This window comes from Exophiala mesophila, assembly GCF_000836275.1.
Source record: "Exophiala mesophila strain CBS 40295 unplaced genomic scaffold supercont1.3, whole genome shotgun sequence".
NCBI lineage: Eukaryota > Fungi > Ascomycota > Eurotiomycetes > Chaetothyriales > Herpotrichiellaceae > Exophiala > Exophiala mesophila.
In genome coordinates this window covers 3,622,489-3,636,544 of record NW_015622506.1, presented here as the reverse complement: position 1 = coordinate 3,636,544, position 14,056 = coordinate 3,622,489, and the positions used below count along the sequence as shown (strand labels likewise).

Genomic DNA, 14,056 nt, shown 5'->3' with positions numbered 1-14,056 from the left:
CCTCTTGTGAACTGGTCACAAGAAACACCCGTGAGTTTCTAATGTGAGATCTATCAACCAGCATGGAGCAATACTTTGGTAAGTTCTTGACTTATTCGTCATTCAGATACTAGCTCAAGCTGCAATCCCCAGCCCTTTGACATCAGGATCTCCCAACAGGCCACTTTTGACTTCATCCTCGCCTATTCTCAACCTGACCTTGCCAGCCCTTTCACCTCTACTTCTCGCCTCCATTGCGATAATGCCGCTTTCTAGAAGCTCCATCGCTGCTCCACCCAATGCCAGCACTCTCGGCATGACATCGGCTTGTTTCTCTGCTCCACTGTCCAATAGTAAGAAATCGTGGATGGCGCTGTTCTCAGCAATATCAGCGATCCGCTTTGCCTCTACAATGACATCGCCGAGTGTTGAGTCGGCTACACCAGTCCGACGAACGCGAGCCAAAATTGCGGCGAGAAACAGCTTGGATGCCAAGGGCAGTGACCGTAAATGTTGTGCAATGGGAGACGAGGTAGCTTCGTTGATAGCTTGCTTGATGGTGGCAATCGTCACCCTAGCTGTCCGTGTAGCTATGGTATTAGATTTGTCGCTTTCTTGTTTACGCTCATTTCTTCCTGTCTTGCTCGGCGTGGTGGCGACGGAATCTTCGAGTCCCTGGGCCTGAGAATTCTGAGATTGTTCTGCAATTTCAACCGCGCGTCGACAAATATCAAGAGCTCGCCGCGCATCTCCCGAGACAGCAGCGACTTTGCGACTGGCAAACTGGATGGCATCTGAATCAACAATGTTTCCAGGAACTCCTTCCAATCGAGAAGAGATGATCTCCATCAGCTGTGAATGAGTATAGCCAGGAAAGGTGATTCGCGTCAGTCCGAGTCGAGAGCTGATCTTGTTCGATAAGGTTCGCTCTGGCAAATCCATGGTGTTTGCCACAGCAAGCACAATAAGCCTGGAGTGACGCATGGCGGGCCAGTTGAAGAAATTGTACATGACGCTTTGATTTTTGGTTACAAGTTGATCCAATTCGTCCATAAGCACCACGCATGGGATCCGGCGAGGACTAGGATAGGAGAACTCTTGTTCGAGGAGACTCAGAGCATGATTTGGGCTGACACGGTCTCCTTTCAGAGCCTCCCACAAGAGCGAGTACGACTGATGCGGCTCTGTAACCTTCATGCCGTTAATCTCGACAAAGTTGAAATCGTCCAATTCTTCGTCGAGAACGGATTGATGGAGCGATGTTACCACTTCCCGAACCGTGGCAGTCTTTCCAGTCCCGGGTGTGCCTGAAATATAGATACAGGCTCCAGACCCATCCGCGATAGCCGAATATAGATGTGAATAGACGGTACTGAATTCGTTGGATCTGCAGGGTAGTGAGGTAGGGACGGCGGAGACGTGAAGAGTCGTTCGGGCGTGGGAATAAGGAGTGGACATGATTTGGCTAGGGGAGAGTATTCTGGTGCCAAGGGGTGTGATTTCGAGAGGTTTCTTGATCATGATTCTTTTGTGAGAGGGTGTAGTGTATTTCGAAGCTTTGACTGATGATTTGGGAGTCGTTACAGTCGATGTCATTTTCTTCCTCTTCTTAGGTGTTTTTGGTTCGTCGTCATCCATGTCCTCTTTCTTTTCTCGATACTCTGTGTCTGCATTTTTCAGGGACGCTTGTGACTTTCTCGCCTTTGTTTGATCTTTAATCCAATCGATCAAGTACAACAGGTCCTTGGATCCTTTGTAAATTTCGTCCCACACCATGTCTTCAGTGAATCGCAGAGTCCTCTGCTTCACACCTCTTCGACACAAGATCGTCTTACTATACTGGCTTGCAGCTGACTTGGATTTTGGCGGTGCACCATTAGGGTATCTTTTCATGAACGCATCTTTCGAGAGAACAGTAGCCTTGCCGTTGATAGCGGTCAATGGATTCATGTTGAAATCTGTTGTGATGTATGATTCATTTGGGAGCACGTCCAGAAGAGTCTTTGACCGTTTGCCAAAAGCAAGTTCTTCAGGCGAGCAAAACCATTGGACATAGACTGACTTCTCATCGTCGCCATCTTCGTTGGTGTCAGAGAATGAACAGACTAGAGCAACCCAATCTTTGCCTTGCTCAGGGGATTTCAGGAGGACTGCTTCTCCCACTCGAATTGAGAACGACGACATACGTGCTCCAACTATAATCGGCTTCTTGGATGAGTCTCGGAGGGCGTTCGCTTTTCTCTTTCTTGGATTTTCAGGCTCTTCTTCGCGTTGACCTTCATCTTCGTTGTAGATCCACTCCCAGGGGTGATCTTCATATCCTAGCTCATCGTCCGAATCTTCTCGAGCCAGGCCACCCTTGGTCGAGTACGTTTGCAAGCGACCCATGACCGCCAAAAGATTGGAATTCAGTCGTCAAGTGAGTTGGAGTTGTTTTAAGCTGGTGATACTCTCTTGGTCACAGTGTTGTCTCTGACCTGTAGAAATCCTTTTGACGCGTGAAGAGACGCGCCTTCTAGAACGCGTCACACGCTAGTGGTTACTCAAAGTGCTTGCATGCCAAGGGCGGAGATAAATCACGTGACATGTATCTCACCTTGTGATCCTAGCCAGCGTATTTTCACGTTCATTTCGACCCATGGCACGCCAAAACTATTTTATGTTCCAGGTCAATTAGCTAGAATTATGCACCAGTCGAACTCCTTCACAGAAGCCATGTAGGAATGTGACAACAGGTGGCTTTCGCAGATTACTAGATCTTGAACTCCATCCCGGTATTTCGGTCTCAGTGTCTATCTACTCTGTAGAGGGAGGGTTCTCCAAAATCCACTTGACCCATCCCGCAGCATCATCGCTGTACAGGTCAAAGTAATTCAGGTGAGTTTCGACATCAGGGTCGCTGCCTCCTACGGCGGCGCAAACGGGATCAGCAATGTCACAATATGACCGCATGACACTAGCAAAAGCATTGAGGCGTTCGAGCTGTGGTTCGGGTCGTGGATTCTCGGCGGCGGCACTGGCTCCAGACAGCACATTGTACGACTGGTTAGCAACATGACGATTGTCGCCAAAGAGAAGCACGGCGCCAACTAGAATTGTTTGTGATCAGCAATGTGCTCCATTCAAGTTCCGAGGAGGCGTTGAAACAGCCGATAGACTTACTCTGATTTCCGGGGCTTGTGGTTGGGTCGAGACCATCTGTATATCCAACGCTGCAATTCAGTGGAGGTGTGCCAAATGGACCACCTCCACCACCGAGAATGTCGCCTGCAACATTGGCGCCTTGTGAATAACCAGAAACAACCAGTTGGGATTGCGGACAGCGTTCAGCGTAGGCAGTGACCTGAGCCACGCCGTTGATTGCGCCTTCAGTCACCGAGCCACAGTAATCGTCTTCCGGGGTATTGCTGAAGAGAACATCTTCATAGCTGCAACTGTCGAGTCCATAGCATATCGCGCCGGTCAATTTGCCCTGTCGACCTGGGTATGTCTCGTTCCAGCCCTTGGCTATGAAGATATGCACGGCAGAACAATCATCTTGCCTCTGCTTCAGAGACGGTAAAGGAGAAGCAGAGATGGTGGTAGTTGCAGCGAGGCAGACCGTCGAAAGGGTAGCGAATCTCCCCATGTTGAAAAGATTTTGCAGGTTGGATGATCGGCCTGGTCAAAGGTCGGCGTGGGTTGGAGCCAGCCATTTTATGGAGGCGCATTGCGCATCAAAATTTGCCATGGGATGACGTTGCTGGTTGATGGATATCTTTGGAAAAGCTTACGCATAGGCAAGTGGCACTATCGAAAGACTTGGGCTGGAAACTGGATACTCAGGTGACAAAGGAGCGACATTCCACAAATCACAAGCGGAGCGGGTAAGACAATCAGAGAGATGCCAAGCAACGACATACTTCAAACCTCAACGTGGGTGAAGAGCTTTGTGGCGATAAGTTGGGGCCGATGAGTTCCTTTCGTTCCAATGATCCTGTACTCAAGCTCGGGTCGAGGCGACGATGGTATGGACCTTGGTATCCACACAGCGTGGGGCGTGGTCATCCGATCGGATAAGACTCACTCGAACTCAGTTGCCGATGATAATGATTGAGGGAAGAGAGGGAGCTTCTATGGTTTGCTAAACCCGATAATCCGAAAGGTTATTTGAAGTACTCGTCCTTTCTTCATGCAGCTCAGCAAGTACCTAGTGAAGGGGTCTGAACATGATACGCTGAATGTTGGCACTTGTCGAAGATTGTCAGTATGCACAAAAAAGGTGAGTGGACATATTACTAAATTAGGAATTCTGACTGCTGCGCTTGGGCAACACTGCAAACTTTGATGCACCGACTGACGGAAGTTGCACTGTAGGGTAATTTTTTAGTGAAAATGAGTGGCTGTTGTGATCGGGGTGCCCACGTGCTTTACAACAGTCACGTGGGTCTTGTCTTCAGCAAGGTATAGTACGAGTATAAAATCGGGTTTGCTGGTGGGTCCGAGTGCACGTGATTTACAACAGTCACACATGTACCTAAGGTATCTACCAGGTAGTCTATAAGTTGAGGTGTGCCAGTGTCCAGAAATTAGGCCTAGATTATGGACCACTATTGAGAGTCAATTTGAGCTTAGTCCACGTGATCTACAACAATCATTAATACCGCCAGTCCTTCGTTCCTTCTATGGAAATGCTGGTACATCCTGTGTCTGATCTCCTGCAATGGCTTGAGATTATCCGGGATACCTGCCTCATCTCTCCTATCTTGCAAGTTCCCTCTCCAGGATTGTCTCTACGTGAATGTGCATGCTAGATGACTCTAGATGCTCTTTTCACTCCCTCTGAGGTCAGCACATACAATTCTTGATGACTGTCTAGATCAATAGATTCTGTTACGGTTGAATGTGGAGTCTTGTTTCAGCCTACTGACTATCTGACTATCTGACTTCTTGCTGGACAGAATTACTGCTTTTCCTTCAAGCTCACGCCTCAATTGGACAGATCACTAGAATTCACACTCTAGGACCGGGCTCGAGCATGTGTGACTTGCCAAACACGTGGTTATCCGTCTCCTTGTTGATAAAAATCTCCTCATAGCCCACTACCCTTTCAAAACCTCTTCCACAAAGAAATCTTCTCAGACAGGAGTTGGTGGGCTTCATCTTCATCTCACTTGCCTAAGGCTTCCCCTACTGCTCATTCTCCCAAGCTGGTGCTCATTCACTGTTTTCCAACGACCTTGCCGGGAATTTCTCCTTTGTTGCTGCCCCAATGAGCGAGTAGGTCACTGGTTTCTTCAGGCTCGACAAAAGCTGACCTCGTTCTTAGCCACGAAGGCGAAGGCCTGGACCTCGACAGTGAGTTTTGACCCAACTTTCAATGACCAGGCCTCCGGATCTCTCTACTTTCCAGGTTGCTGACTGTTCTTAGAATGGGACAATGCCAGTCTTCCAGGCTCCGTGTACTCTTTTGGCGCCAGTACCGTCCGTGGGACAGGACTCTACTCGCACCAGGCCTCTAACCCCTCTCACCTGTCTCTTCAAAGGGACCCCTCTCGACAAAACACCGAAAGCGCGACTACCCAACCTCGAAACCAACCGTACGGTCATCATCCCATCAGAACTAGTCATGGCCTCTATGGAAGATCGCTACCCGAGACAGCTGCACTACGACAGTTTCAGCGGCATGATCCGCCAGCAGACCGCTACCAGCTGGGACTCGTCTGGAACAGACTCTGCATGATGGCACTTCGGGCAGACCTAGGAGCAGCCATGGTACATCCCCGTGCTAAACTTCGTGAGATTATGATATCTACTAGCACATTTCTGAAGGAGCCTTTGAGAGAAAGCACCGAAATTCTGATCTGGGGAGACCAAGATCAGGTTGCGAAAGCAAAAGAAGCGCTTCGAGAATTTGAGGTTCACACTCGGTCGGCCCCAAAGGCAAAATCAGACGCATGGGCCAGATCCAATGCTCTAGACGGTCGTGCAGAGCATCGTCAAGCCCGTGCAGAGCAGCAGAGAGAGCTCCACGATGTCTTGCTCAGGGAAAACTTTGAATTTCCAATTGAGGCGTACATTTTGTGGCCACAGGACTTGGATATGGATGTTTTCATCGCAAAACACATGACTACAATCGAGGAGTTTCAGAAGGAGTTCTTCTGCCGCATCACCCTCACACAATCTAAACACAAGCGGCTTGACATTGGCGCCCAGAAGAGGGAACACCTCGACATAATCTTTCGCCGACTAACAAATCTTGTCCGAGAAATGGTCGCTCACCGAGATCAATTGGTCAAAGTCAATCTCATTCATCACCCGTCAAGCAAGACTTATCTGGATCAGGTTCGCTTGGACAAGGATGTTGTTACAAACTTGTTCCTACCGACACTCTTTGGTAATCCAACTACCCGTGCCGAAGAGTGGGACAGTCTTCAGGACGAAAAGCGCAGTCGGGAACGTCGGAAAACACGGAAGGCACTGGAAGAGTGTATCAAGGGCCTCCGAGTTTCTCAGTGCCATGTCCGAATGAGAGTCGTATTTGGCGAGCTTGGATTCAGTCGCTTCCAGAAGCCGGTGAATGGGACTGACGGGTATTCATTTGACGATTTCTCCCGAATGTTGACAGATAGTCGAACCAAGGTCTTGCTAAACAGCTTGCCAGGCCGACAGGGAGACGGCATGCTTCTCGCCGACGCCATCTCCTCCCTCGGTGCATTCAAAGACCCTGTCATGACCTATGGGGCTTTCTTTGATTTCCAACCTTCCAAGGGTGCGTTCGATCGACTTCGACTGGAATGCATCTCCAGCGAAGTCAGAGAAGACCCTAATGACCTTGAGGTGCAGCAGCAGCGGTGGATCACTTACGGTGAGATGGTGCAGAGACTTCAAGTCAGCATCTTTGATTTTGAAGCGCCCGACTATCAAATCACACTTGATGCATTCCCACTGCACGACGACAAACGCGTGAGCCAGGACATGAAGAGTTTTCAGAATACAGTCGAGTTCACTCCTTCTGCAGGGGGTATGAAGTCCAGCCCGGTGCGTCGCGTGAGATTTAAGCCCAGGAGAACTGCACTGGAGAGTGTGTCCGACATTACGGTGATGAGATGGAGATTCAAAGATACAGATGGCATCTTTGAGCTGCGGAGAAAGGATACGTTCGACACTGAGGGAGGAGCACTGCCAAGGGAGCCTTCGAAGTGGCACGCATTCTACTACTACCAAGAGTGGGACAATCTAATGTCAGAATTGGCGAGTGCGCGGCCTGGCGAGGAGGTATCATGGGGAAAGTCGGTGGCGACCTTCTTTCCAGAGAATGGAGAAGACGAGGGATTGGCATTGCCCAAGGGGTTCCAGAGCTTCATGGATGAAGTAGAAGACGTTCAGAGACTTTTGGCCGAGGCGATTTCGAAGCTGGCCAATGAACCTTAAGACGCACAACAAGGAAAGATATCTTCAGTCTTGGAGCTGTGATGTTTATTGCTTTTGCAATTGAACACAAAGTGGCACTTGTCGCTCAGGAGCTGACAAAGAGAGCTAGTGAGAGACACCAGCAATGTCCATCTGCATCAACAACGACATTCAACCAACTGGATTGTGATCGATACAGATGCTGTCCCTGGAGCATCCATAGATCATTAGACTTGAGAGAAATGAATGAAGAATTATGAATAGTCATGTCATGGTATTTGTCGTAGTAGTAATGTCCTTCGTCTTAACCCGCCGCAGCCTGTGCCTGTCCCGCTCTTGCTCCAGCGCTGCTCTGCTGTTGCTCTGCTAGCATTTTCTGCCTCATGACTAAACCATCAATGCTTAGTCTTCGCCAAACGATGACCATGTAGCAAATCCCAAAGGGGGTGGGCCATAACTTACCATCTTCCACGACCCTTAGGTTCTCGTTCTTGCCGGCGACAACTTTTTCAATGTTCGCAAGATTCTTGGCCAACTCGGCTACTTTGCCGGTGTAGAAGGTAATAGCATCGTCCGTTGTTTTAGTCACATAGAATCCGGTGCCGACGTCCACGAGGACGGTAGCTTTTGCCTTTCCGGAGGAGGAGGATGACGACTGAGATGGGTTGGCAAGTGTGCCTGGGACGTAGAGCGATGTCGTCAATGGTATGAGGAGCGGGGTTTCTATTAGGTGGTGAGAGTTAGTATATGAGCAGACTTGAGTTTCCAGCGCAGAGAGCGAAGGAATGGGAGCGGATATAGGAATGGCATTTACCTCCACTCTTTCCCTGGACACCATCCTGAATACTGCGGATACAATCTCGGAATCTGGACTGAGCGGCTCGTAGGCGTTGGAACGACGAACTCAGGTGCTCGAGTTCTTGGGACAGGCGCTGTTGGAGCGCAGCCAGTTGTTGAGTCGGAAGTGAGTTGATGTCGATGCCATTCTGTGGTGAAGACATGGCGGGCAAATGGTGGGAATTGGTGGGTTGAGTCTAGTTTCGGGTTATACGTTCACACAGGAATAAGTCGAGGCGTCGATAGGGGGATAGGGCTGGACGTTGTGCAGTTGTTCCAAAAGTGGGATGATATGCGGTTGCTGGACATGGAATTTCTTTGATGTCTGTCGGCCTTGGCCGGATTGATCCACAATTATGTCAGCAGAACTACAACGTCTCTTCTTCTTGAACAAACCTGACATTTAATGTCGGATCTCAATGTCTCTTTTCAGCTGATTATGAGAACTTTGCTGCTCCGATACCATCAGGGAGTGTCAATGCACCTATGTGCCCTCTATCAATTGTAGCCCCTGTATCGAGATGGGGTTCGACCATGAGCAGATTATACCTGCCCAAAGTACGAAACGACGCACCTGCCTTCTCAAGGATTAAATATCGTGTTTGGCACCTGCATTATGTGTCTAGTGTGAGTCCTTGGCGCACAGAGGCATTAATCCCAAATTCGAATTCGCTCTGCAATTTTCTGTCGTTGGTCAGCTAAATGGCGATGCTCTGAATACTCTCTACATGACTTTCTCTGCCCATAAGATCCTAATCGAATTCGATGCCCCACGAAATGGTGCACACATTGCCCTGGCAAGCTGTTGTCTCAGTCTAAGCTGATGCAGACCTTGCCCACATGTTGACCAGATGCAACATACTCCAAGGCCGTCCGGATCCCTTCTTTGGTGAATGGAAATACCTTATGGACTGGCATAGGTAAGTTGCGGACGGCAATGAACCGAATCGCCGTCTCAAGTTGTTGTTTAGACCCACCCAGAACACCACGGAGGGTGGCTCCTTTGAGGAGCGTTTGCAGCGTGACATTGGGCATCTTATCGTCTGACAGTGAGGCAAGGAATCCAATCACCGAGACGGTGCCACCGTGGGCCACAGATGCTATACTCTGTTCGATCGTCCCGACGCCCCCGACCTCGATAACCTGGTCCACCCCAACACCATTAGTGATCTTCATCACTTCTTCTGCCCATTTCGGATGAGTCTTGTAGTTGATCGTATGGTCGACTCCGTAGTGCGACTTAACCTGCTGTAACTTCTCATCGCTGGAGGAGGTGATGATGGTAGTTGCTCCGGCAGCTTTGGCTAACGTCACAGCCACAAGAGATACTCCCCCAGTTCCTACAGACAACGGTCAGCCAACAGCCTCTCAACAGTCTATGTCGAAAGTCCACCTACCTAGCGCCAATACCGTATCGCCAGGCTTAAGTGGTGTAGCCCCATAAAATGCATTCCACACAGTATACACCGCTGTCACCGTGGCCGCCCAGTCATTGAGGTTGTGGTTCGATTTCGGTACTTTTATTGCCGTATTCCCCTGCAAAGTAAAATACTCTCGAAGGACCCCATCTTCTGAGCCTCCAAGACTACCAGCTCCATCCTTGACTGGGCCATATAAGGTATCGAGGCTGACGGGCGCGGTGACCCAATCCCCGACAGCAAAACCACTGACTCCCTCTCCTACTTCAACCACCTCGCCCGCCATGTCCGAACAGGGAACCAAGTTGTCCTTCACTGGAACTGGATACGTTCCTGTGGCGATGGCAACGTCACGGAAATTCAACGCCACACTCCTAACCTTGACGAGAATCTCATGTTTGGCCGCTGAAGGCACCGGCTCTTGAAAAGACTGCAACCCATCGAACCCCGTTCGCGAAGTCAGTCGATACACGGTTTGCAGGGACATATTGGATTGGCCAAAGATTCACATTCGAAGAAACTCCAACTCGATCGTCGTTCTCAAGTAAGTTGGTATTTTAACCGCGCGAGGGTTCCAGTTCTCCAGCTTGTATGCACGATATCATCTAGAACGTTTGCCCGGTATCAGATTCAAGGTCATTGTGCAACGAATAAACATTATCGCTCTGTATGCCAATGCGCTACTCCAGACTTTCGCATCATCCGGCCGAGGAACGCGGACAAGTTCTACTGGCTTGGAACTGAGCGGGTAGGTTGGAGGTATATCCCCACTCTTTTCTTGGAGATCACTAGACATATTTTATTCCTCGCCTCGGTATCGTACCGCAAGAATGAGGCCTCCTAGTACCAGGTGGGCTTATCGGATGGACAGATATGGCTATTGAGACATGGGTTCGTAGATTCATGTGCTTCCGGGCCATTCTCACCATGGGCGTGTATGTGGGGAAATCTCACGTCAGGAAATGATGGGAAATCCTTACATCAATCGAAGACACAGTATCTCTACACTTTGGAACAATTCTTGCTCCCGGTCTACGTTAAATTGAAGAATTGTACAGCTTCCCTCGAACATCGCTTTATCAGTGAACCATTACTATTGTCGCACGATTCAACGTTCAAGCTCACCATTCACCAACCTGAACTCCTACAAAATGGCTTCCAGCAAGAACCACAGGTTTTCAGCACCTCCTGGTGCCGTAGCTGATGTCAGTATCATCGACTGTACCTCGAGAATCATTAGGCTTCCAGTCGGTTTCTTGATGCAACCTCCAATGCAGGGAATGGAGTACATGCCCGATATCCCTACTTGGGCGTTCCTTATTGAGAGCCCGACAGGCAAGAAAGCCTTATTCGACCTGGGAGTGACACCCAATTTCCTGGACTTGTCTCCTGTCAATCAGGAACAGCTAAGGAATCCAGCATGGGAAATTCGTTCTGAGAAACATGTTGCGGATATTCTCAGAGAGAACCAGATCGATCCAGCTTCAATTGACTCCATTGTTTGGAGGTGAGCCTCTATTCCGTGGTGGCATGCAATGATTCCACGGGTGCATACTGACTCTATTTCTCAGTCATTGGCATTTCGATCATATTGGAGATCCGTCTACCTTCCCGGGCACGACGGAGCTGGTGGTTGGGCCTGGATTCAAGGAGAAGTTCTTCCCTGGATACCCAGCTATCGAAGATGCTCCTGTACGGGAGAGTGATTTTGCGTAAGTACACCTTTTGGTTGATTGACTGCCTTCTAGCCAGCTGATGGCGACTTCTCAATACAGAGGCCGAACTACAAGAGAGATCAACTTTGATGAAGGACTCACACTCCAAATCGGGCAGTTCAGGGCCCTGGACTTCTTTGGGGACGGATCCTTCTATCTTCTTGATGCCCCGGGTCACACAGTAGGGCACATTTCGGGGTTGGTCCGCACTACTTCGAACCCTGACACTTTTATATTCTGCGGCGGGGACCTCTGTCACAACGGAGGTGAGATACGTCCGTCCAAGCAAATTCATCTCCCCAAGGAGGTTCACATAGAGCTACCGGACCAAATCGCTCCGTGGGTATGCCCTGGGTCTCAACTAGAGCAACTGAACCAGAATCGCTCGCGCGGTGTAGATGAACCCTTCTTCATCCCGAATCCGGACTTTTGCTTTGATGCATCAGAAACCATGAGAACGATCAATAAAGCGCAGGAGGCCGATGCAGACGACAATGTCTTATTTGTCTATGCTCATTCTAAGGCCATCGAACGTTATGCGGATCTCTTTCCGCTCAAAGCCAATGACTGGAAGAGCAAGGGTTGGAAGGCCAAGATGTTTTGGGACTTTGTCAAGGATTTCAAGGTGGCAGTGGAAGCTGATGGGAAAGAGGCCAACGGAGCGGCATGATGATCACCCCATTGTCGTGGCTGATGAACCCATAAGTCATAGATTGGAGTGTAGGGGCGTTGGTGTGCCACTTGATTCAGGGCACCTGGTGGTTACTGTGTGAAGATCTGATCTTGAATGAAGTAGTCATGCTTCGTCCCGATTCGCTCAATGCGTTTGCGTTATCATCTTGGTCTGAGGAACGGTTAAGCCGATTGGCCTGGAGCTTAACCGAGGAAGATCTCTTCTACCGGCCTGGCTTGTCACTTCTAAAGTCTGAGGGGTACCACACCCCAGATTTTGCATAGAAATGCAATATCTGAGAAGATAGCAGAAGTAATGTTCTATAGTGGCCGAGATCTCAGGGAAAGAGCGTCTCAATCCAGCATCGCCAAGGCAAGAGCGGAAGACCTTTTAGAATTTGAGGAAGGTGCTTCCCGTCATTACTCCCCCACCAGCTCCTTCCTCCACAAAATCTGGGGTGGATCTAGCTTAGTCATTCCTTCCACTTCATTCCCGCTGAAAGATTCTCGATTTCGCACTTCACCACCTCCTCGCCCATTCAACGGATGCAGTCATCTCCCAAGATCCCTGGCTTGCAACAGGAGAGCGACAAGATGACCGACCAGCAACCCACAGAGCCTGCTTCCAATATGGAACCACCAGCGACATTAATCGCTCCGTTGAGCACGCAGAGACCCATCAACCGATCTTCGGCGAGAAAGCAGCGAGCCAGCGTCGCCTGTAACCAATGCCGGTTCCGCAAAGTCAAATGTTCCGTGCTCAGAGACAATACATGCTACAACTGTGTCTTAGAACAAGTAGAATGCATCCTCCCTCAACCTCGACCACGAGGTAAACCAAAAGCTCAAAGACCAACAGCCACCGTTCAGCCCAAGGGCCTCATGGCTCACTCTCCTGCCGTCTCTAGCACTCCCGTGAGACCGAGACCGACTTTCGAGACTGCAGATACACAGGAAGATCCATGGTTTCCGCCGGACCCTCATCGCAACGAGAACATGTCTCGGTCGCCCTGTGCAATACAGCCTCGCCTGCTGCGCAATCCTTCTGGCGGGGACTCTTCTCTCAAGTCGAACGACATCCACGAGACCGTGGCCCCTGACCGCAATTTCGACTGGTATGGAGCTGCCACGCAAAGTTTGACTTCGCCCATATCGCCCGATGATAGTGCGGCATCGTTGAGTGCGACAGTCCTTCCAGAGACAAGTGCACCATCGTCTCAAGATCCAGACCTTCCACCGTTTGTACAGCCAATCGCCTCGGACCTGGCTATCGATGACCTGCTCTTCCTGCGTCGCAAGGGTGCCTTGACGCTTCCTGATACAGAGCTGCGCAATGACTTGCTCAGAAACTACATGGAGCTAGTTCATCATTGCCTGCCTGTCGTCGACCTAGATGCCTTCCAAGCCTCTCTCAACGATCCTGTACGCCATGGGCGGATTAGCCTCCTTCTATTGCAGGCCATAATGTTCTCCGCCACCGCACTGGCAGATGTCAAACTTGTCCGTCGGGCAGGCTTCCTGACTCGTGATGCCATGCGGCGGGCATACTATCAAAAAGCCAAGGTTTGCCATCCACCCTTTAAAATATTTCTCGACTCACCGTATGGCAGTTGCTCTATGACTTCAACTGCGAGCGAGATCGCATTGCCATTGTGCAAACACTCGTTCTGCTCACCACCTGGTGGGTGGCTCCGACAGAACAAAAGGACGGGTATTACTGGTGCAGCGTTGCCTTAACTGTAGCCAAGTCCATCGGTTTGCATCGAGAGGTCCACAGTGAGGGTCTATCGCCGTCGATTCGCAGACTTCGGAGACGAATCTGGTGGTGTTGCCTGGCACGCGATGCCATAACCTCCTTAGGTTGCAACCGTGCACCAAGGGTTCGATCCCACGACTTTACAATGGCTCCACTCACATTGGATGACATGCAAGGCTCTGAGAATGGCTCGCTCGCCCATCAACACCACTCTGATCAAGCCCAGGTCAAACTTGCTTCGATCTGGATTGCAGCAACCAAGCTTTGCCGAATTCTCAGCACAATTG

The 14,056-nt window shown here is 50.0% G+C and overlaps 4 protein-coding genes across 7 annotated transcripts; 1 reads left to right on the top strand and 3 right to left on the bottom strand.

Annotated features, from left to right (window-relative positions):
• Positions 1–114: 114 nt before the first annotated feature.
• On the bottom strand, positions 115–2,367 carry PV10_04833 (uncharacterized protein; the record flags this gene model as incomplete). Its single annotated transcript, XM_016369421.1, has 1 exon — positions 115–2,367. The coding sequence occupies one exon, from the start codon at positions 2,365–2,367 to the stop codon at positions 115–117; it is 2,253 nt and encodes a 750-aa protein (XP_016225209.1).
• Positions 2,368–2,520: 153 nt separating this feature from the next.
• PV10_04832 (uncharacterized protein) lies at positions 2,521–3,663 on the bottom strand. Its single transcript, XM_016369420.1, has 2 exons — positions 3,142–3,663; positions 2,521–3,068 (listed from the first exon to the last, which is right to left on the bottom strand). The coding sequence occupies exons 1-2, from the start codon at positions 3,605–3,607 to the stop codon at positions 2,776–2,778; spliced, it is 759 nt and encodes a 252-aa protein (XP_016225208.1). The 5' UTR covers positions 3,608–3,663; the 3' UTR covers positions 2,521–2,775.
• A 999-nt stretch (positions 3,664–4,662) lies between these two features.
• On the top strand, positions 4,663–7,633 carry PV10_04831. 3 transcript variants are annotated; one of them, XM_016369417.1, is made up of 3 exons: positions 4,918–5,238; positions 5,288–5,316; positions 5,390–7,633. In XM_016369417.1, the coding sequence occupies exons 1-3, from the start codon at positions 5,231–5,233 to the stop codon at positions 7,390–7,392; spliced, it is 2,040 nt and encodes a 679-aa protein (XP_016225205.1). In that variant the 5' UTR covers positions 4,918–5,230; the 3' UTR covers positions 7,393–7,633. The 3 variants fall into 3 exon arrangements, with proteins under 3 accessions (XP_016225206.1, XP_016225205.1, XP_016225207.1); XM_016369418.1 differs by having other exon boundaries at positions 4,663–5,316; XM_016369419.1 differs by having other exon boundaries at positions 5,288–7,633.
• PV10_04830 lies at positions 7,579–8,482 on the bottom strand. 2 transcript variants are annotated; one of them, XM_016369416.1, is made up of 3 exons: positions 8,186–8,482; positions 7,834–8,094; positions 7,579–7,758 (listed from the first exon to the last, which is right to left on the bottom strand). In XM_016369416.1, the coding sequence occupies exons 1-3, from the start codon at positions 8,370–8,372 to the stop codon at positions 7,676–7,678; spliced, it is 531 nt and encodes a 176-aa protein (XP_016225204.1). In that variant the 5' UTR covers positions 8,373–8,482; the 3' UTR covers positions 7,579–7,675. The 2 variants fall into 2 exon arrangements, with proteins under 2 accessions (XP_016225204.1, XP_016225203.1); XM_016369415.1 differs by having other exon boundaries at positions 7,579–8,094.
• Positions 8,483–14,056: the final 5,574 nt, after the last annotated feature.

What these genes read in the sequence shown, in the direction of transcription:
- PV10_04832 (XM_016369420.1), bottom strand. Translation starts at nt 3,607, where the DNA reads ATGGGGAGATTCGCTACCCTTTCGACGGTCTGCCTCGCTGCAACTACC. An exon ending in CACAAGCCCCGGAAATCAGA is followed by an intron (nt 3,069 to 3,141) that starts GTAAGTCTATCG and finishes AAACAATTCTAG; the next exon opens with TTGGCGCCGTGCTTCTCTTT.
- PV10_04831 (XM_016369417.1), top strand. An exon ending in CGAAGGCCTGGACCTCGACA is followed by an intron (nt 5,317 to 5,389) that starts GTGAGTTTTGAC and finishes GACTGTTCTTAG; the next exon opens with AATGGGACAATGCCAGTCTT.
- PV10_04830 (XM_016369415.1), bottom strand. Translation starts at nt 8,372, where the DNA reads ATGTCTTCACCACAGAATGGCATCGACATCAACTCACTTCCGACTCAA. An exon ending in TGTCCAGGGAAAGAGTGGAG is followed by an intron (nt 8,095 to 8,185) that starts GTAAATGCCATT and finishes ACCACCTAATAG; the next exon opens with AAACCCCGCTCCTCATACCA.